The sequence below is a fragment of the Erythranthe guttata genome, chromosome 6 (genome assembly GCF_056151865.1).
Source record: "Erythranthe guttata isolate IM_541 chromosome 6, IM_541, whole genome shotgun sequence".
NCBI classification, from domain to species: Eukaryota; Viridiplantae; Streptophyta; class Magnoliopsida; order Lamiales; family Phrymaceae; genus Erythranthe; species Erythranthe guttata.
In genome coordinates, this window is record NC_142538.1 from 2,363,404 (window position 1) to 2,379,985 (window position 16,582).

Below are 16,582 nucleotides of genomic sequence, written 5' to 3' on the forward strand. Positions count from 1 at the left end.
TGGATTGCAAATTCTTTCATTTAGAATGATGAATGCGTGACATCACAAATTTTGACGTCAGCACTTCTTATCCATAAATTAAAAAACTCCAATTAACCACGTGATGTAATCCATGATCGAACAAGTTGCTCCACTTGTGATTATTATTTTCTCTTATGGTGCTTTCCAAGAAACCAAACTCATCGAGATAAAATCACATTGCAAAATAAAATACATTATCGTAATTCTTTAATTGATTAATTTACCCAATTATATTTCCCATGGGTGCATTGCACCTTCTTCCACCCTTCTCTCTCCACTTTCTCTCTCTACAATATAAACCCCAAACCTTCTGTTTGTTCAAAAATTCAGAAAAATCTTCTCTCTCTCTCTAGAATTCTCTCTTTCGCAGTACTAATCAAAACACCATATTATTATGTACCAGCCAAATTATAGTGAGTTAGCGCCGGTGGATTTACCGCCGGTGTACTGCCGGAGCTACAGTTTCAGCAGCCTCATGCCTTGTTTAACGGAGACCTGGGGTGACCTGCCGTTAAAAGTTGACGACTCTGAAGACATGGTCATTTACGGCCTCCTTCGTGACGCCGTTACCGACGGATGGACGCCGTTTAACAACGTTAAAGCCGAGCCAAGAGATATGGGCTTGGCTGCTGCGGTGAGAACGGAATACGTTGTGGTTTCTCCGCCGGCGACTGCGGCGGCGGCGAGGCCTAAAGGGAGGCACTACAGAGGAGTGAGGCAACGGCCGTGGGGGAAGTTCGCTGCTGAGATAAGAGATCCGGCTAAAAACGGGGCGAGAGTGTGGCTCGGGACTTACGAAACAGCTGAGGAAGCGGCTTTGGCTTACGATAGAGCCGCTTTCAGGATGCGCGGCTCGAAGGCTTTGTTAAATTTCCCGCATAAGATCGGCTTGAATGAGCCGGAGCCGGTGAGAATTACGGCTAAGAGGCGGTCACCAGAGACTTCTGGTTCAACAGTATCGGCTCTTACATCCGGCTCAGATAGTGGCGGCTCACCGAAGCGGGTGAAGAGAGAAGAGACGGCTGATGGAGCCGAGCTGGAAGTAGATAGCCAATCTACTTTCGGCTATCAAGTTGAGTGCCAAATGACGTCATTGCCACTTGGCGCGCAGTTAGTGGTGGCTTAAAATATGAGCTGGAATTGCAATATGGCCTGTTTGGATGTGTATATTAAACTGAAATTTTGCCCCCACGCTTCTAGTGGGCTAAAATGCGAACTGAAATCAAATGCGTACGTGTAAATTGTGTGTGGTGTGTGAAAAAAAAATATGAATATTTCCACGGTTCAATATTTAAAATACATTACAACAAAAAAAAAAAAAAAAGAGCAATTAAGCATTTTTTGATTAGATAAATCAAAATTTCCAACGGATGTTACAAGTTTATGATACGAATATTGAAGAGTAAGTCTCGCAAAAGATGGTCTAGCTGAGCTTATGTTAAATGATTAAAGTTCGAATCATTTTGTCAACTGTCGTTAAGTCGAGCAAACGGTATTACAAACCCTGAACACATTCAATAGTAAATTTATCTAATTTTGCTCAAATCTATTTAATAGATTTGGCAACGCCCATTTATCTTGAAATGTCCATTTGACCTATCGGTATTATGGGAAATATAAATATCAAATAATTCACCTCATTAACACATAACATGTATATAGTTAATTATAGAGCTTGCATAATTGTTAAAATTTCATTAGTCTTTTCTCTAAAATTGATATTTTAAAAAGAATTCTCTCTAAATTTCATATTTTCAATCAAGACAAATACTATGTTTGGTCAGTAGTTGAGATTTTTTTGATGCTAGTGTCAGTAAATGCATCAAGTGATTATTAACCGTTGATTTGTATCTAATGACACACATCCATGTGTATGTGTGTTTATTAAGTGATTATTTAACTATAAAAATTGTTAAAAATCACCCGATATATATGACCAAATGTAGCATTTCAATAAACCAATATTTGTTTGAAAATACGAACAAGAATATAGTTGGTTTAAGGTGTAAAGTCAAGTCCAAAGAAATATCTGAAGTCTTAGTAAAATGGAATATTATTTATCAAAAAGTTCACACCTTGTGTGAAACGATATGGTAGAAATTTTCCATCGATATATATCGCTTTCTTTCATATATATTTCACTAACAATGAAAGTCAACAAACATCTCTATATTTTAAGTTATTAGCATTTATCAAAAAAGGTTAATGCAGAAGACTTCAAAGTACTTTTATTTTATTGTTTATTTTTCAAAGTTTCCTTACATTTAAACTGTGGTATAATTTTCAAATGGTAGAAATGACAAAATTTCCACACCGTAGAAAAAAAAATAGTAAATAAAAAATAAGAATTTGTGTAGAAGGAACAAACTTGTTTCAAAATCGTAATTAAAGTGTGATTTTTGAAAAAAAAAAAAAAAGTAATGGAAATTGAATCGAAATTCAAAACGAAAACATTGTACCCCGGAAATTTGATTGTGTGAAATTCGAAAATTATGTTCCGATTTTCAAATTGCATTTTCTGGTGAACTGTTATTTATTAGTCGACGGTGCCATAATTTTCTCAATGTTTCCTTAATCTTTACACTTGGTGGAAAAATTGTACATTGACCTCCATAATTCAACTGCCCAAAGTCTATGGAAAAGATGGACAATAAATATAAATATTATTATTGGTCTTTAAAATCACTCCCTTATTTTTCCCCCTTGTTTTGAGTCTCTAAGCACATATTAGTGGGTTGAACAATTTTTTTTTAAATATTTATATTGAGCATCCATTCAAAGAATGCATAATAAATATAGGGGCTTACTATTCATAGTGCAATTTTTTCCGGTTACAGTGCGAAATAATTCATTTGTCAAAAAACCCTTTAACATTTTTCGAAATCCTCTCAACCTCCGAATTTTAAAACTTACCAAATCGTCAAATTTGTCCGATAGTATCATTTAGAACACAATAATTATCAAGAAGTATGAAACCTAAATCGATTTTGAGATTAAAAAATGTGTTTTTTGTCGATTTTCGACATTTTTATGAATTTCGTGTTCTGTTGCACGAAATGAAACACTCCATTTCGTGCAATACAACACGAAACGCTTTATTTTTCAGAATTTTGTATTATTTCGTGTAAATTTACACGAAATGCAAGCTTGCATTTCGTGTAAATTTACGTGAAATACAAGCTTGCATTTCGTGTAAATTTACAGGAAATGCAAGCTTGCATTTCGTGTAAATTTATAGGAAATGCAAGCTTGCATTTCGTGTAAATTTCCAGGAAATGCAACGTGAAATCACTATTTTTTTTAATTACTCCATTTTTAACACTCAAATAAATACAAGAGAATAACAACAAACTTAAAATGAAATTCAAATACTAAATAAACTAAAATTCAAATGTAAATACAAATTAAAATAAACCTATATTTCGTAAATTACGTGCCATACTTTAATATAATAACGATATACACAAATCCATAAGACATTGCATAGTATTCATAACAAAAAATATATATTGCAAAATCTACAACCAAACTACAAAAATTATATGGTTTACATGCTAAAATATAAAAAAAAATTAATAGTAAACAGACCAATTTCTTTAAAAAAATAAAGAAAAAAGTTAAGTATTAAAAGTGTATGATTTATGGTCATTTAATTTGTAATATTCATCAATGTAATTATTATTATTATTATTATTATTATTATTATTATTCTTATTATTATTATAAGATTTAGGATCGTATGTAACTAGTGTTTGTAATCAAAACCTATAATTTTAGCATAATTTAATTTTATTCTTAAAATATATGTTTTTATAGCAAATCGAATCCTAAATCTTATGAATCAAATTGTGAGATTCTTGTTCTTGTTCCTACATAAAAAAATCGTATTAAATAATGTGAAATCCCTTAAAAAAATGAAGTTATTTAATACGATTTTTTGTTATGCAGGAACAAGAACAAGAATCTCACGATTAAAGTACGGTCCGTAGTTTACGAAATATTTATTTTGATTTGTATTTACATTTGAATTTCAGTCTACTTAGTATTTGAATTTCATTTTAAGTTTGTTGTTATTCTCTTGTATTTATTTGAGTGTTAAAAATGAAATAATTAAAAAAAATAAAAAAAAATAGTTGTTTCACGTTAATTTACACGAAATGCTCAAATAGCCTGTAAATTACCTTTTTTTTCAATTTTTTATTGAAAAAATATACACAAATATATTTATATATATTATTAATATTCCCAAAATAAATACGGAACTCTTTCTTGAATCGACAAAAAAAATTATTGATAAATACATTTACAATAATGAAAGAAAACAAGAAAGAATTAATAAAGAAAAGAAAAATTCAATTCCGTTTATTTCGACTATAAAAAAGCTACTATTAATTTTTTTTGATTTTAGCATGTAAACCATATAATTTTTGTAGTTTGGTTGTAGATTTTGCAAATATATATTTTTTGTTATGAATACTATGCAATGTCTTATGGATTTGTGTATATCGTTATTATATTAAAGTATGGTACGTAGCTTACGAAATATAGGTTTATTTTAATTTGTATTTACATTTGAATTTTAGTTTATTTAGTATTTGAATTTCATTTTAAGTTTGTTGTTATTCTCTTGTATTTATTTGAGTGTTAAAAATGGAGTAATTAAAAAAATAGTGATTTCACGTTGCATTTCCTGGAAATTTACACGAAATGCAAGCTTGCATTTCCTGTAAATTTACACGAAATGCAAGCTTGCATTTCCTGTAAATTTACACGAAATTCAAGCTTGTATTTCGTGTAAATTTACACGAAATACATAAAAAACTAAAATACTATGGTTTCGTACATCGTAAAAAAACACTATTTCGTGCTTCTTTGCACGAAATGCTTCTATCCATTTCGTGTTAGGGAATACGAAATACTCATGCACGAAACACGGTTGGAAAATGGTTTGAGAGAAATGTGGTTTTTTTCTTGAAAAATTACAAATGAAATAAAGTCGCACTGCAAGCCGGTAAAAGTTGTTCTATGAATAGCATTTCAGTAAATATAATACTTAAGCTCAAGAATTTTAATTATTATAGAGCTTAAGAATTATTAAGAGAAATTCAAGCACACAAAGCTAACACACTCACCAAACTAGCGCAGCTCTCGCATTAAAGGATTTTAGGACTTTAGGTTAGGATTATGTCTTTATCTGTGTCTTAACCGCCTCCATTCTGCATACCTTATATTTATAGGACTCATGTCAAAAGTAATCGGCGAATGCAACATCGTAGAGTCAAAGTTAGCCGCGTATTGTGGCATTTTGATTTGACAGAGTCGATCTCCGACAGTATAAAGGAAGAAGACAAAAAGAGGGAAGGTGAAAGGGTGAAGATTACACGACACTAGCCAACGAATCAAATCATTTTATTAATCTAGATTTGGGCTCTCGCAAGTACCCTATCGAGCCTCTCTAAAGGTCGACAGCTTAGCGGAAAATTGGCTCTCTTCTATCACATCATTTGTGTCAAAGCACTACAATTTTGTTACTCAAATCAATTGAATAAAAAGATATAAAAATGAAGAAAGTAAGAAGCACATACTGTTTGATAAATAATGGATGAAATAAAATCCAACAAGGTTCGAACAATTAACTCCAAAACGGCCTTAAGGAGACACAATATGTATTACACTTGAGAAAAACATATAAAAAATTCTAGATTAATTGGGCCTATACTTCAAAAAAAAAATTGGTATGTGTGCTCCCAAAAATTAAAATTTTCTTTTAAAGCCCAAAATCAAGTAAGCCCATTGTTTCGGATAGCAAATATTTCTCTTTTTCTTCAATTACGTAAAAAATAAAAAATAAAAAAAAATCCAATTGTAAAAGAATTATTAGATGGAGAAAGCAAAGCAAAGGCCACGTGCAAATACGACAAGAATTGACGTGTCTGAAAACAAGCACCTCTATATTACATGCAGCCTTTGCATGCACAGCCATCCAACACGTCACCACTTCTCCCCCTTCTCTATTTATATTCCCACTTCCTCTCAATTTCCGCCCACCATCTTCTTCTTCTTCTTCCTTTTCTAAGCTAATTGTTTTCTCTCTCTAAAAAAAAAGTTTTTACAGAGCAAGAAAAAAAGTACTTAAATGGCAGAGCATCATTTCGGTCAGTACCCTCAGCACCAGCAGGGCGGCGGCAGGACCCACCAGATGATGGGCATGGGTATGGGGGGCCACCAGCACCAGCAGCCGCGCAGCCACCAGATGGTCAAGGCGGCCACCGCCGTCACCGCCGGCGGATCTCTCCTCGTCCTCTCCGGCCTCACTCTCGCCGGCACCGTCGTCGCTCTCACCATCGCCACCCCGCTGCTCGTCATCTTCAGCCCTGTGCTGGTGCCGGCGGCCATAACCATCTTCCTCCTGGGCTCCGGGTTCCTCGCCTCCGGCGGGTTCGGCGTGGCGGCGCTGAGCGTGATGTCGTGGATCTACAGATACGTCACCGGGAAGCACCCGGTTGGCGCGGATCAGCTGGACACCGCGCGTACGAAGCTGGCTGGGAAGGCGCGTGAGATGAAGGACAGGGCGGAGCAGTTTGGGCAGCAGAATATCACCGGCGGTGGAACTCACAGTTCTTGAGCTCGGCGCGTGCGCGGAACTCTCCATTTCGAACCCCCTTCTTTTTTGGACTGAACAGATTCAGCAGTGATGGAATATAGAGTTGACAGGGGCTGTTTGGATGGAGTGATTATCGGATTATCTGCTTTATTATCTGCTTTAATTCTGCTCTACTTTCTATTTTATGTAATAAGCTTTTGAATTTTCGTTGAATTATCTATATGTTTTTTGTATTTGTGTATAAGTCTTCAATGGCATTTTGTTCCTTTGAAGAGAATAATAAATAATAAAACATCTTCATTTCCAATCTTTATTTCCAAAAATTATAATAATAATTAATTAATCAACATTTATTTCTCAAACCATAATTTTTTAATATTAAAAAAAAAATTGTTTTCACCAAAAATCACCGCAAGAACATACACCACCGACAAACCGATGATACCTGTTCACATCCCTGACAACAATTTCTCTCTCCTTAACCCTAGACACAATCTTGACCGCCACGTGGCAGTCCTCACAAATTCTTAAATTTTTGGTAATAAGAAGCTTACTCCCGGCCGGAGTACTAATCAATCCAAAAGCAACCGCCACCCTCTCACTATGCCACCTCACCATCTCCGCCTTCTCGTCGCTCTCGACGTCGTAAAAAACCGGCGACACATTCGCAACGTAACCCGCAGCCGCGATTAAACCCTCCAATTCGTTCAGTTCAGCAGAAATCTCGTCCCATATCGGATGAGAAGTATTGCTATTATCGCCGCACGCGAAAGCATGCACTTTCCCTCTCACCTCAACCCAACTACACCCGACGCTTTTCTTGATCGATTTCGTCTCGCGCATCGATTTCCTCACCTTTGCGACCCCTTCCCATTTTCCGGCTTGAGCGTAAATATTCGACATAATCACGTAGCTTCCGGAACATTCGCGATCCATCTCCATCAATCTCTCGAAAGCAAACTCACCCATCTCCACATTCTTGTGAATCTTGCACGAGTTGAGCAACGCACCCCATACGCCGCAATCGGGCGCCACGTTCATCTTCGTTACCAAAATATAAGCCTCGTCTAAACGGTTGGAATGGCCAAGAAGATCGACCATGCACGTGTAGTGCTGAATATTCGGCTTTATACCGTAGTTGTTAGTCATTGAGTCGAAATGCTTACGCCCTTCATCTATCAATCCTCCGTGATTGCAAGCTGATAGAACCCCCACGAAGGTTATTTCATCGGGCTGGATTCTTTCGGACATTTTGTCGAACAGATGGAGAGCTTCGTGCGCGTGACCGTGCATTGCGTAGCCTGTGATCATTGCGTTCCAAGAAACCAGCCTTTTTTCGGATAAGACCTCAAATAAAACCCTCGCAGCTTCCACGTTGCCACTCTTGGCATACATATCGATAAGGCCTGTGTTGACCTTGTCGTTCAATTTAAACCCTATCCGCCAGCTGTACCCGTGAAGCTCTCGTCCTTGAATAACTGCCGATGAATCGGCCGAAGCTGATACAGCTGTAACTAAAGTAGCTTCTGTGGGCTTAAGATAACCTCTCGACGCCATTTCACTGCATAGTTTCAAACACTCTTCTGGATGCCCGTTTTGAGAATAAGCGGCGAGCATTGAGTTCCACAGCACGACATCCTTATCCGCGATTTTGTCGAACACTTGGCGGGACTCGCTAACGCAGCCACATTTTGCGTACATATCGATTAGCGCAGCACCTACGAAGACATCTGTTTCCAACCCTGTTTTCCTCACCCGCTCGTGAATTTCTCTACCCACGTCGATTTCCGAAAGGGCCGAGCAGGCTTTGAGCGCAAAGGGGAACGTGAACTTATCGGGAACGAGTTCTTGATCGAGAAGTTGACGGTATAAAGAAATTGCGGCTTCGTACGGCCCGTTCCAGGCATACCCACGAATCAGAATGTTCCAGAGGAAAATATTTGGGCTGGGAATTCTGTCGAACAGGTGGTGGGCGTGCCTTAGAAATTTACAGACGGTGTAGAGATTGACGAGCTGTGTGGCTAAATTGACGTTGGACAAGACGACGCCGTTAAGGTATAAGCGCGCGTGGATTTGTTTCCCCGGTTCTATGGATTTCTGAGAGATGCAAGATTTCAGTACAGAAGCATAATGATGGGGGAGGATCGGAATTTTCGGCCTTCGTAGCATTTGAAAATTTATGCACTTCCTTTTTGACCCTTTTACCCTTCAAAAATAAATTCAAGTATTTATTGTTTTTCTTATGTTTTATTAATATATATAAATAAAGCTTTCTAATCTACACATGAGATGTACGAAATTGGAAATGAATTTTCGATTTTTGTCGATTTCGATCTGAATTTTTCTAAATCAACCGTATTTTTTCTTATATATATATATTTTTTATTAAAAGTGAATTACATGTGAGAATTTCAATTTTCCTTTCCGATGTTTTTTTTGGGAATTGCATTTATATAATATTAATATTATTATGCATTCTATAAAGAAAATAAAATTCCCAAATTTCACGGATTTTGATTCAAAAAATTTCGATTTTATTTTTCTAATTTTTAAAAACGAAATTGGAATAAATTTTGACTTCTGAAAATTCGAAAATTTTCCGAAAATTCTAATTTTAATCGAATTGTTCAAATTTTCACCCGTAGTTATTATATTATAGTTCTCCTTTTCCATTGGATTTATTGCCTATGCTATCGTCTACAATCTAAATCTCATTTTATGAATTTGGGATAAAATAAAAGGTAAATGTTGACTTCAAATATAAATAAGTAAATATATACATAGAAGCCATAATAATTTGATAAGAGAACAAAAAAAAAATAATAAAACAATCTGTGTGTGTGGATATATATATATATATATATATATATATATATATATATATATATATATATATATATATATATATATATATATAAAATCTGGAAAAAATAATAGATAAACCAAACCTCTGACTTTTCGCAGAGGTATATATAAAACAGATCTTTAACTTTTCATCCAAGTAACATATTCTTTATGAATTCCGATCACTTATTAATTTCACACGTAAACACCCAAAATTCAAATCATATTATTTTTTTGTATAATAAATCCTACATCAAATGCATGTCCGCCACGTGGACATGCAAACAAAATCATGTCTTTAATTACAAAAAAAATTGAATTACATCCTTAATTATTCCTTTCAAAATTTGAAAAGTCATATGAGCTGTAAATCACTAATTAATATACAGATTAGAGTGATTTTTTTATTTTATTTTTGTTATATTTTAAAAATTCTAATTTACACACGAATCACGTCTCATATTATAAAAATCTTGTAGCCGTAATTAATTACACCATGTGCTAAATCAAATTTTACAATCTAATCACCTAGATTTTGAATAAAATAGATTAGGATAATATATGACTAATCATTGGTAATTTCCTTAATAAAATAAATTTGACCAAGAAATAAAGAAATAAAAAATAAAAAAAATAAATTAGGTGTCAAGTGTCAACCTATTAAAAAACCGGAGTCTTTGTAGCTTTTTGAACGTATAAGTGTCAAACAGTCCCATAATCAACAACGAAGCCTCGTCCTCGAGGTATGTGTTTTTCTTTTCTCTCTCTATATATACATACCAATCTATACATATAGAGAGAGAAACACAGAGAGAGAAATGTCTAACCAGTGTGCGAGAAAGTGTTGCCATTGTGGGCAGAAGGGGCATAACTCCAGAACCTGCACCAGCAAAGCCTGCAGCGTTGGGTTCAAGTTATTCGGCGTGCAAATCGATGTCCCCGCCGGAGATGACGGCGGCGGAGGCGGCGGCGGCGCCGCCGCCGCGGCGTCGTCCACCATCAGGAAGAGCAAGAGTCTCGGCAATTTGGAGGCATGCAACCCCGAGGGCGGCGGCGGCGCCGCCGCGTTGGAGGATTCTGGGTATCTCTCCGATGGATTGATTCATCAATCGTCTAAATCGCTCGACAGAAAGAAGGGTTTGTGCTAATCTTAATCGTTCCCCTCTTTTAATTTATTATTCAGATCTAAGAAGAATGAGATTAACATCTGTTTTGATTCTTTTTATTTAATTTTTGTATTTGTTCTTAGTCAATCTGAAATCCAAAAAAAAAAAAAAGGAACCCTTAATTTTTTTTGCCCCTTTTGGATTTTGCCCTAGAAATCAATTTTGTGTAATTTGATTATAGGGAAGCCATGGTCAGAAGAAGAACACAGATCATTCTTATTGGGATTAGAGAAATTAGGGAAAGGTGATTGGAAAGGAATAGCTAGCAAATATGTGCCATCAAGAAAATCTTCACAGGTTGCTAGCCATGCACAGAAGTACTTTATCCGAAAAGCCGGAATCGAAAAGAGAAGGCGAAGAACAAGTGTTTTCGACATTCCTCTCACTGATACGGTAACTAACACACTTCGTATTTACTTATAAGTTATAAATCATCATTTAAAAGTTTCGATTTTTTCTATCTGAATTCGTGTGATTGGCAGAATCAATCGTCATCCCAAGTGATTCCGGGTTCGCAACCTGATAAAGCTGCTGTCGAAAGTTCGCAGCCCGTAAGTTGTTTTTTTTTTTTTTTTTTACTATTCTACCATTGGTAAATTGTAAATTGAGATTTGGATAATTGTAATTGATTCTTGATTAATTATTATATATCCAGGCTGCTGCTGTTGTTGCTTCTTCCTCCTCAAAGAACATGGCTGAACCGAATGGACAGGTTTAAATCGTAGTCCATTGTCGTAGTTTGTGATAAACATACATAAACTTATTGCAAATTGTAAGTAATTAATCCGAATCTCGATATGCTTACAGGCTACTAACAAACAACCACTGCCAGCTCATGTTGCAACTTCTGAAAGGCCCCCTCTTTCACCTATGAAAACACACGGATTTGTCGATTTCCGTGGTACTTTCTACAAGGTATGTTAGAATCGAATCAATTCGGCTTTTGTTGCCATATATTTCGGACATAATTCGACGTCAAATTTTTCACATTCTGTTCTTGCAAGCGCAGCCATATTGGGTTCCAGTTGTGAATTTTCCGAGCCAGAATAGTAGTGGTGTATTCATACCCAACATGCATGGGGGTTTAGCAGCTTGCACAGCTTTTGTGCCTCAGCAGCACTCGGCGGCTGCATGGCGGCAGCCGCTAGGGCAGCAGAGCTTTTCTCAGGCGGGATCTGCCGCTCCGATACCCAATAATGACGAGTTGAACCTCAACATTAGGAAGCTGGCATTGCAGTGATGTGCTGTCATTTGGTCATTTGTTGCTTGTTACAATCTTAGATAAACAAACAAGCTCATAGAAGATTGACATACAGTGATGTGCTATTCTTTTTTTCTTTTTTCTTTTTTCGTTATATTAGTTCCTATTTTTTTTGTTCCGGAGTTGTCGTAAATCTACTGTGGAGCCTCGTATTCCGGTTTATAGTTCGACTGATATGATATAATAAAACTCACAATACTTATATCTGTACTGTTTTGTTATTTATATGCTGGCTGCACTTCTACCATGTTTTATTTGTGTTATGTAAGTCAATATTGATTGAATTTAGAGTTGTAATTAGATTTGTGTTATAAGCTGATTTTAATAGCTTTGAGCTAAACCAAACACACTCTAACTCGTTTGTTGAACGAATACTTCGACGGAATTTCGAGCAAAACAATGGCGAACAATATTTGACGAGTACATACCAATATAAGAACCCTGTCCCAGAATTAAAACGTATTACGTTACATTTAATAAAAAATAAAGCAATTTATTCAAAGAATAACCCGAATTCAATGGCAACGCAAATCAAATATTACATAATTTTTCTTTTCCAAATATGCCACGTCTTTTCGACAAAGCTGTCTGCAAACAAACACTAAGACACTGCTGCTAGCTTTAAAAGAACCAACAGAAACAAAAGCAAATAACAAACCAATACTACTAAAAGAGTAATTAAGCAGTTGTTTGTAATTTTGTACAGCCACTTAGAAAGCAGATATATTCGAAAGAATTGAACTTTATATTAGGTGGGGGGAGGAAACACAGAAGCCCTCCATCAAAGTGAGTTTCTCCACAACTCACAGAATCAACGGCTGTCAATTAAGAAGAGCAGCATCCACTCTTCTGGGCCACAGGTTGTCCACGAATCTGCACAGTTGGTGGCCTCGTGTTGTTTGCTGAAGGCTGACTTGCCATCCTACATTTTATCCATGACAAAACGGGACTTTCAATAAAATATGCTACGACCATAGAAAACATTACAAAGAACAAGAAAAATAGGCAAACCTGGTCTTAATGTCGGCAGACATAGCCATGAAAGCCTGTTCAACGTTAACGGCATTTTTGGCACTGGTCTCCATAAACGGAATGCCAATTTCATCAGCAAATGCCTGAAAATATTTAGCAAACAATGTATTTTAGCAAACACTTGTAAGTTTAAAGTAGTTGTATTTGCACGAAGTGACGAAAGTTTATACTACCTTTGCTGTTTCATATGGCACAGCTCTGTTTTCAGTAAGGTCGCACTTGTTTCCGACGAGAAGCTTGTTTACATTTTCACTGGCATATCGGTCGATTTCATTCAACCATTGCTTCACATTGTTGAAGCTCTCTTGGTCAGTGACATCATATACTATCTGCAAGAACAAGTCCAAGATGAGGATATATTTCGTTAATTGCAGAATTGACTATGAGTGAATTGTGATTGTTCAAAGTGTAGAAACAAACAATGATTCCATGGGCACCGCGATAGTAGCTACTAGTTATAGTTCTGAATCGTTCTTGTCCAGCAGTATCCCACTGCGATTAAGAAAAACAAAAGGAGAACACATTAATTTTAACCCTTTAAAAGACAATTATGTGGCAAGAATAACGTATGAACAGAACTTTTCAATATGTTTCAACATTCACAAAGCCACTTGGTACAAAATACAGAGGAATCATGAATCTAAAAATCCATGTTTGAATTGAACGCTCCTAATAAGAAAATATAGAGTTTAAGATGGGGAAACAGAAGAACTCACAATCTGAAGCTTAATAGTCTTCCCATCTTGCTCCACGGTTCGAATTTTCTGTAGAAGTAAAAAATGCGATCAGAAGTGTGATTAAGCAAGGTTAGAAACTAGGTATTCAGAACATGTAATTCCTTACGAAGTCAACACCAATTGTGCTGATGTAACTGTCAAGGTACGAATCATCCTGCACCAAAATCACAAGCACTGTCAATCACTGACCAGATTTCACCACAACTAAAACAGTTGGAGAAAATATTGAAGATTTAATTACACAGCTGAAAACCCTAGAGATGTAAAGGCATTCCCAACCACAAGATAAATATTCAACAGTTTAACACTCTACCATTGCCTAAAGACCCACTTCGTCAAATACAATAAATTTTAACTGATTTTCAAGCTATAGGAGTAAAAACTCCAAGTGACGAAATCAAGAGTAATATTTCATTTTCACATAAAAAATGGATATAAGCCGGGACCAAACTTTTTTCATCAAAAGTAAAGAAAAATCTTTCTTTCAACTTAAGGAATGGTATATAAAAAAGAATACAGAGTTCGTTTAGTTTATGGAACAAAGAAAGGCGCTATCTTGGAAGTTCCTTTGAGTGGGGCTTCTTTTGAACTGACTCACAGAATAGACAGCAGAAACGTTTCAAAGGCTACATTTAGACAGCAGAAACGTTTCAAATTTCTCTCACAAAGGTCGATAGAAGCTCATCAGCTTTGATTCATGCAGATACTAATACGACCCCTTACAACCGTTGTTTGTATTTAATATTCATTTCTTTCGAATCGCCATGTAAAGAGAGGAGGAATTATCTAATCAAGAAACGCATCTCAAATTCTATCTCAAAATACAACAATTAGACAACATTTAGAAGCTTACAGCAAATCTCAGGAGAAGACACGACTTCCCAACACCTGAATCTCCAATTAAAAGAAGCTTGAACAAGTAGTCACTGAAAAACACCGACACAAAATACCGAATAAGTTACATTGTATCATTCAAAATGGGAAAACGTCAATATTATAATAACATGAGATAAAACTAATTGAGAGTAATAACAGATTAAATAGTTGGTGCGCTTGGGTGATACTGTGGCTAATATATGCTTCTAGTCCATAATAGCTGAACGAAGTGTGGTTTACTTTCTAACAAGAACCTAAAACGAGAACGAAATACGAGATATTGGATGCACATAAAAATAATAGAAAATATTTTTGATAAATAATGCATTCGGTAATCAGCAAACTCCCTATGGAAGAAAATTATCCAAGCCAACCAATTTGTTATAACAAATGAATCAGATATGTAATTAAAACCACGGTCGAGAGGAATCAAAACCACACACTTCTACCAATAAATTTCACAGTTCTGATTCAGAAATCAACCTACAGCTACTATAATTTCATCAGAATAAGAGATCTCAAAGCTTGAAAATAAAACAAAATTGAATTTTAATTGTTTTTATTCAGACGTGAACTCTTAATAATAACTTTCTTTTGCAAAAGAGAAAACAAAATCAACTTTACCACAAAAGAATCCCGTGAATAAACAAAGAAAGATTTAGCTTTACAAAAAATAGAGAAAAAAAAATCCTGGATCTAGCATAATCGCATTAGGAGCAAAATTAAACAGAATTTCTGAACACAGCTCAAACCAAAACCTAAGTGGATCTATCAAATTCAATACAACTTGAACCAAATTACAACCCTAGATAAGTTAATCTGGAGAGAAGAGGAGAGATTTACTATTCCGGATTCATGATTGGATGCGATAAGACGGGGCGGATATCGGAATATTCTCCTTCCGACGTACGACGATCGGAGACGGAATCAGCGCCGGAAGAGTTGACCGGATTGAGTTGGGGGTAGCAGAAGAAAAAGGTTTGCTCTTTGAATTTAATTTATTAATTAAAATAAAATGGAAAAATATCGGACAAGAATAGAATGGAAGTACAGTTGGTATTCATTTATAGGGACACCGACAGCGGACAATTGTTGAAAACTTCGAGGAAAGGGGCCTCTTTTTCACTCTAATTACACGCCACCCCCATATTTATTTTTTTCTTTCAACTCAATATTTTTTTAATTATGTTACTTAATGGCTAATTAAATAATTGATAAAGTATTATTTTTTCTTGTTCAATATGTTATTTTACCTCTATGTATTTCATTGATTAATATACTCAATTCTATAAAATACTATTGTTTCTATTATTCAATACAGTATTTTATTTGTTCAATGTAATTGTATTGTTCAAGTTGAATTAATAGAGAGCCCTTTTATCAATTCTAAACAATATATTTTATACCGGCTTATTTCTCATAGGCCCATAAAACCCTTGTCCACTGGGCTTAGTACGTGGGCCGAAATTGAACTAAAAAATTCATCTCTTGATTTAAAATTAAAAAAAAAAAAAAAAAAAAAAAACATCATACTATTTATATTTCTTAAGAAACAGAGGACTCGATTTTCATAAAACATTGATACGGGTCCAATTATCCGAAACCGTGTATTGAATTAAATAAAAAGTTACGGAAAATTCAAGGGCGGCCCAAGTCCAAGGTCGACTCACCTACTACAACTGCTAAAGTCTACCAAATAGCCCCACGTAGGGCATGTGTAAACGGCAGATGTGACTACATTTGGCTTAGTGTCAGAAGCAGGGGCGGAAAATCTGCACCTTGATGTGGATTGGGAAGAGGTCCACCAACCAACAACGAGCTCGCTTAATGCAATTAGAGTAACCACGAAGCGACTCAGGTCGCAGAGAGGAAAGAAAGTCGCCTTCAATAAGTAAAATAAGGTCGTAGCAAGTCATGTCACCCTGCACTTTCCTCGTAGCTAGATAAAACAAGGGTCTCACCAGACCCATCCACATAGCATGTATAAATACAACTGTTGAATAGAAGGGAAACATGTTCTTTCTCTTTATATATTACACAA

General features: G+C 35.7%; 5 protein-coding genes across 5 annotated transcripts; 3 read left to right on the forward strand and 2 right to left on the reverse strand.

The window, feature by feature from the left end:
- Positions 1-244: 244 nt before the first annotated feature.
- LOC105977756 (ethylene-responsive transcription factor 2) lies at positions 245-1,262 on the forward strand. Its single transcript, XM_013003124.2, has one exon. It carries the CDS (start codon positions 416-418, stop codon positions 1,145-1,147), a length of 732 nt encoding a protein of 243 aa, XP_012858578.2. The 5' UTR covers positions 245-415; the 3' UTR covers positions 1,148-1,262.
- Positions 1,263-6,051: 4,789 nt separating this feature from the next.
- Positions 6,052-6,932, forward strand: LOC105977421 (oleosin L). Its single transcript, XM_013002730.2, has one exon. The coding sequence runs from the start codon at positions 6,158-6,160 to the stop codon at positions 6,644-6,646; it is 489 nt and encodes a 162-aa protein (XP_012858184.1). The 5' UTR covers positions 6,052-6,157; the 3' UTR covers positions 6,647-6,932.
- A 42-nt stretch (positions 6,933-6,974) lies between these two features.
- LOC105977423 (pentatricopeptide repeat-containing protein At4g21065) lies at positions 6,975-8,832 on the reverse strand. Its single transcript, XM_013002733.2, has one exon. It carries the CDS (start codon positions 8,792-8,794, stop codon positions 7,022-7,024), a length of 1,773 nt encoding a protein of 590 aa, XP_012858187.2. The 5' UTR covers positions 8,795-8,832; the 3' UTR covers positions 6,975-7,021.
- Positions 8,833-10,165: 1,333 nt separating this feature from the next.
- On the forward strand, positions 10,166-12,099 carry LOC105977449 (uncharacterized). Its single transcript, XM_013002759.2, has 6 exons — positions 10,166-10,606; positions 10,817-11,028; positions 11,118-11,186; positions 11,291-11,347; positions 11,443-11,550; positions 11,645-12,099. Exons 1-6 carry the CDS (start codon positions 10,288-10,290, stop codon positions 11,873-11,875), a joined length of 996 nt encoding a protein of 331 aa, XP_012858213.2. The 5' UTR covers positions 10,166-10,287; the 3' UTR covers positions 11,876-12,099.
- A 269-nt stretch (positions 12,100-12,368) lies between these two features.
- On the reverse strand, positions 12,369-15,740 carry RA-5 (RAS 5). Its single transcript, XM_013003151.2, has 8 exons — positions 15,385-15,740; positions 14,519-14,591; positions 13,772-13,819; positions 13,645-13,692; positions 13,349-13,420; positions 13,102-13,257; positions 12,908-13,011; positions 12,369-12,818 (listed from the first exon to the last, which is right to left on the reverse strand). The coding sequence occupies exons 1-8, from the start codon at positions 15,396-15,398 to the stop codon at positions 12,722-12,724; spliced, it is 612 nt and encodes a 203-aa protein (XP_012858605.1). The 5' UTR covers positions 15,399-15,740; the 3' UTR covers positions 12,369-12,721.
- Between the last annotated feature and the right edge of the window lie 842 nt (positions 15,741-16,582).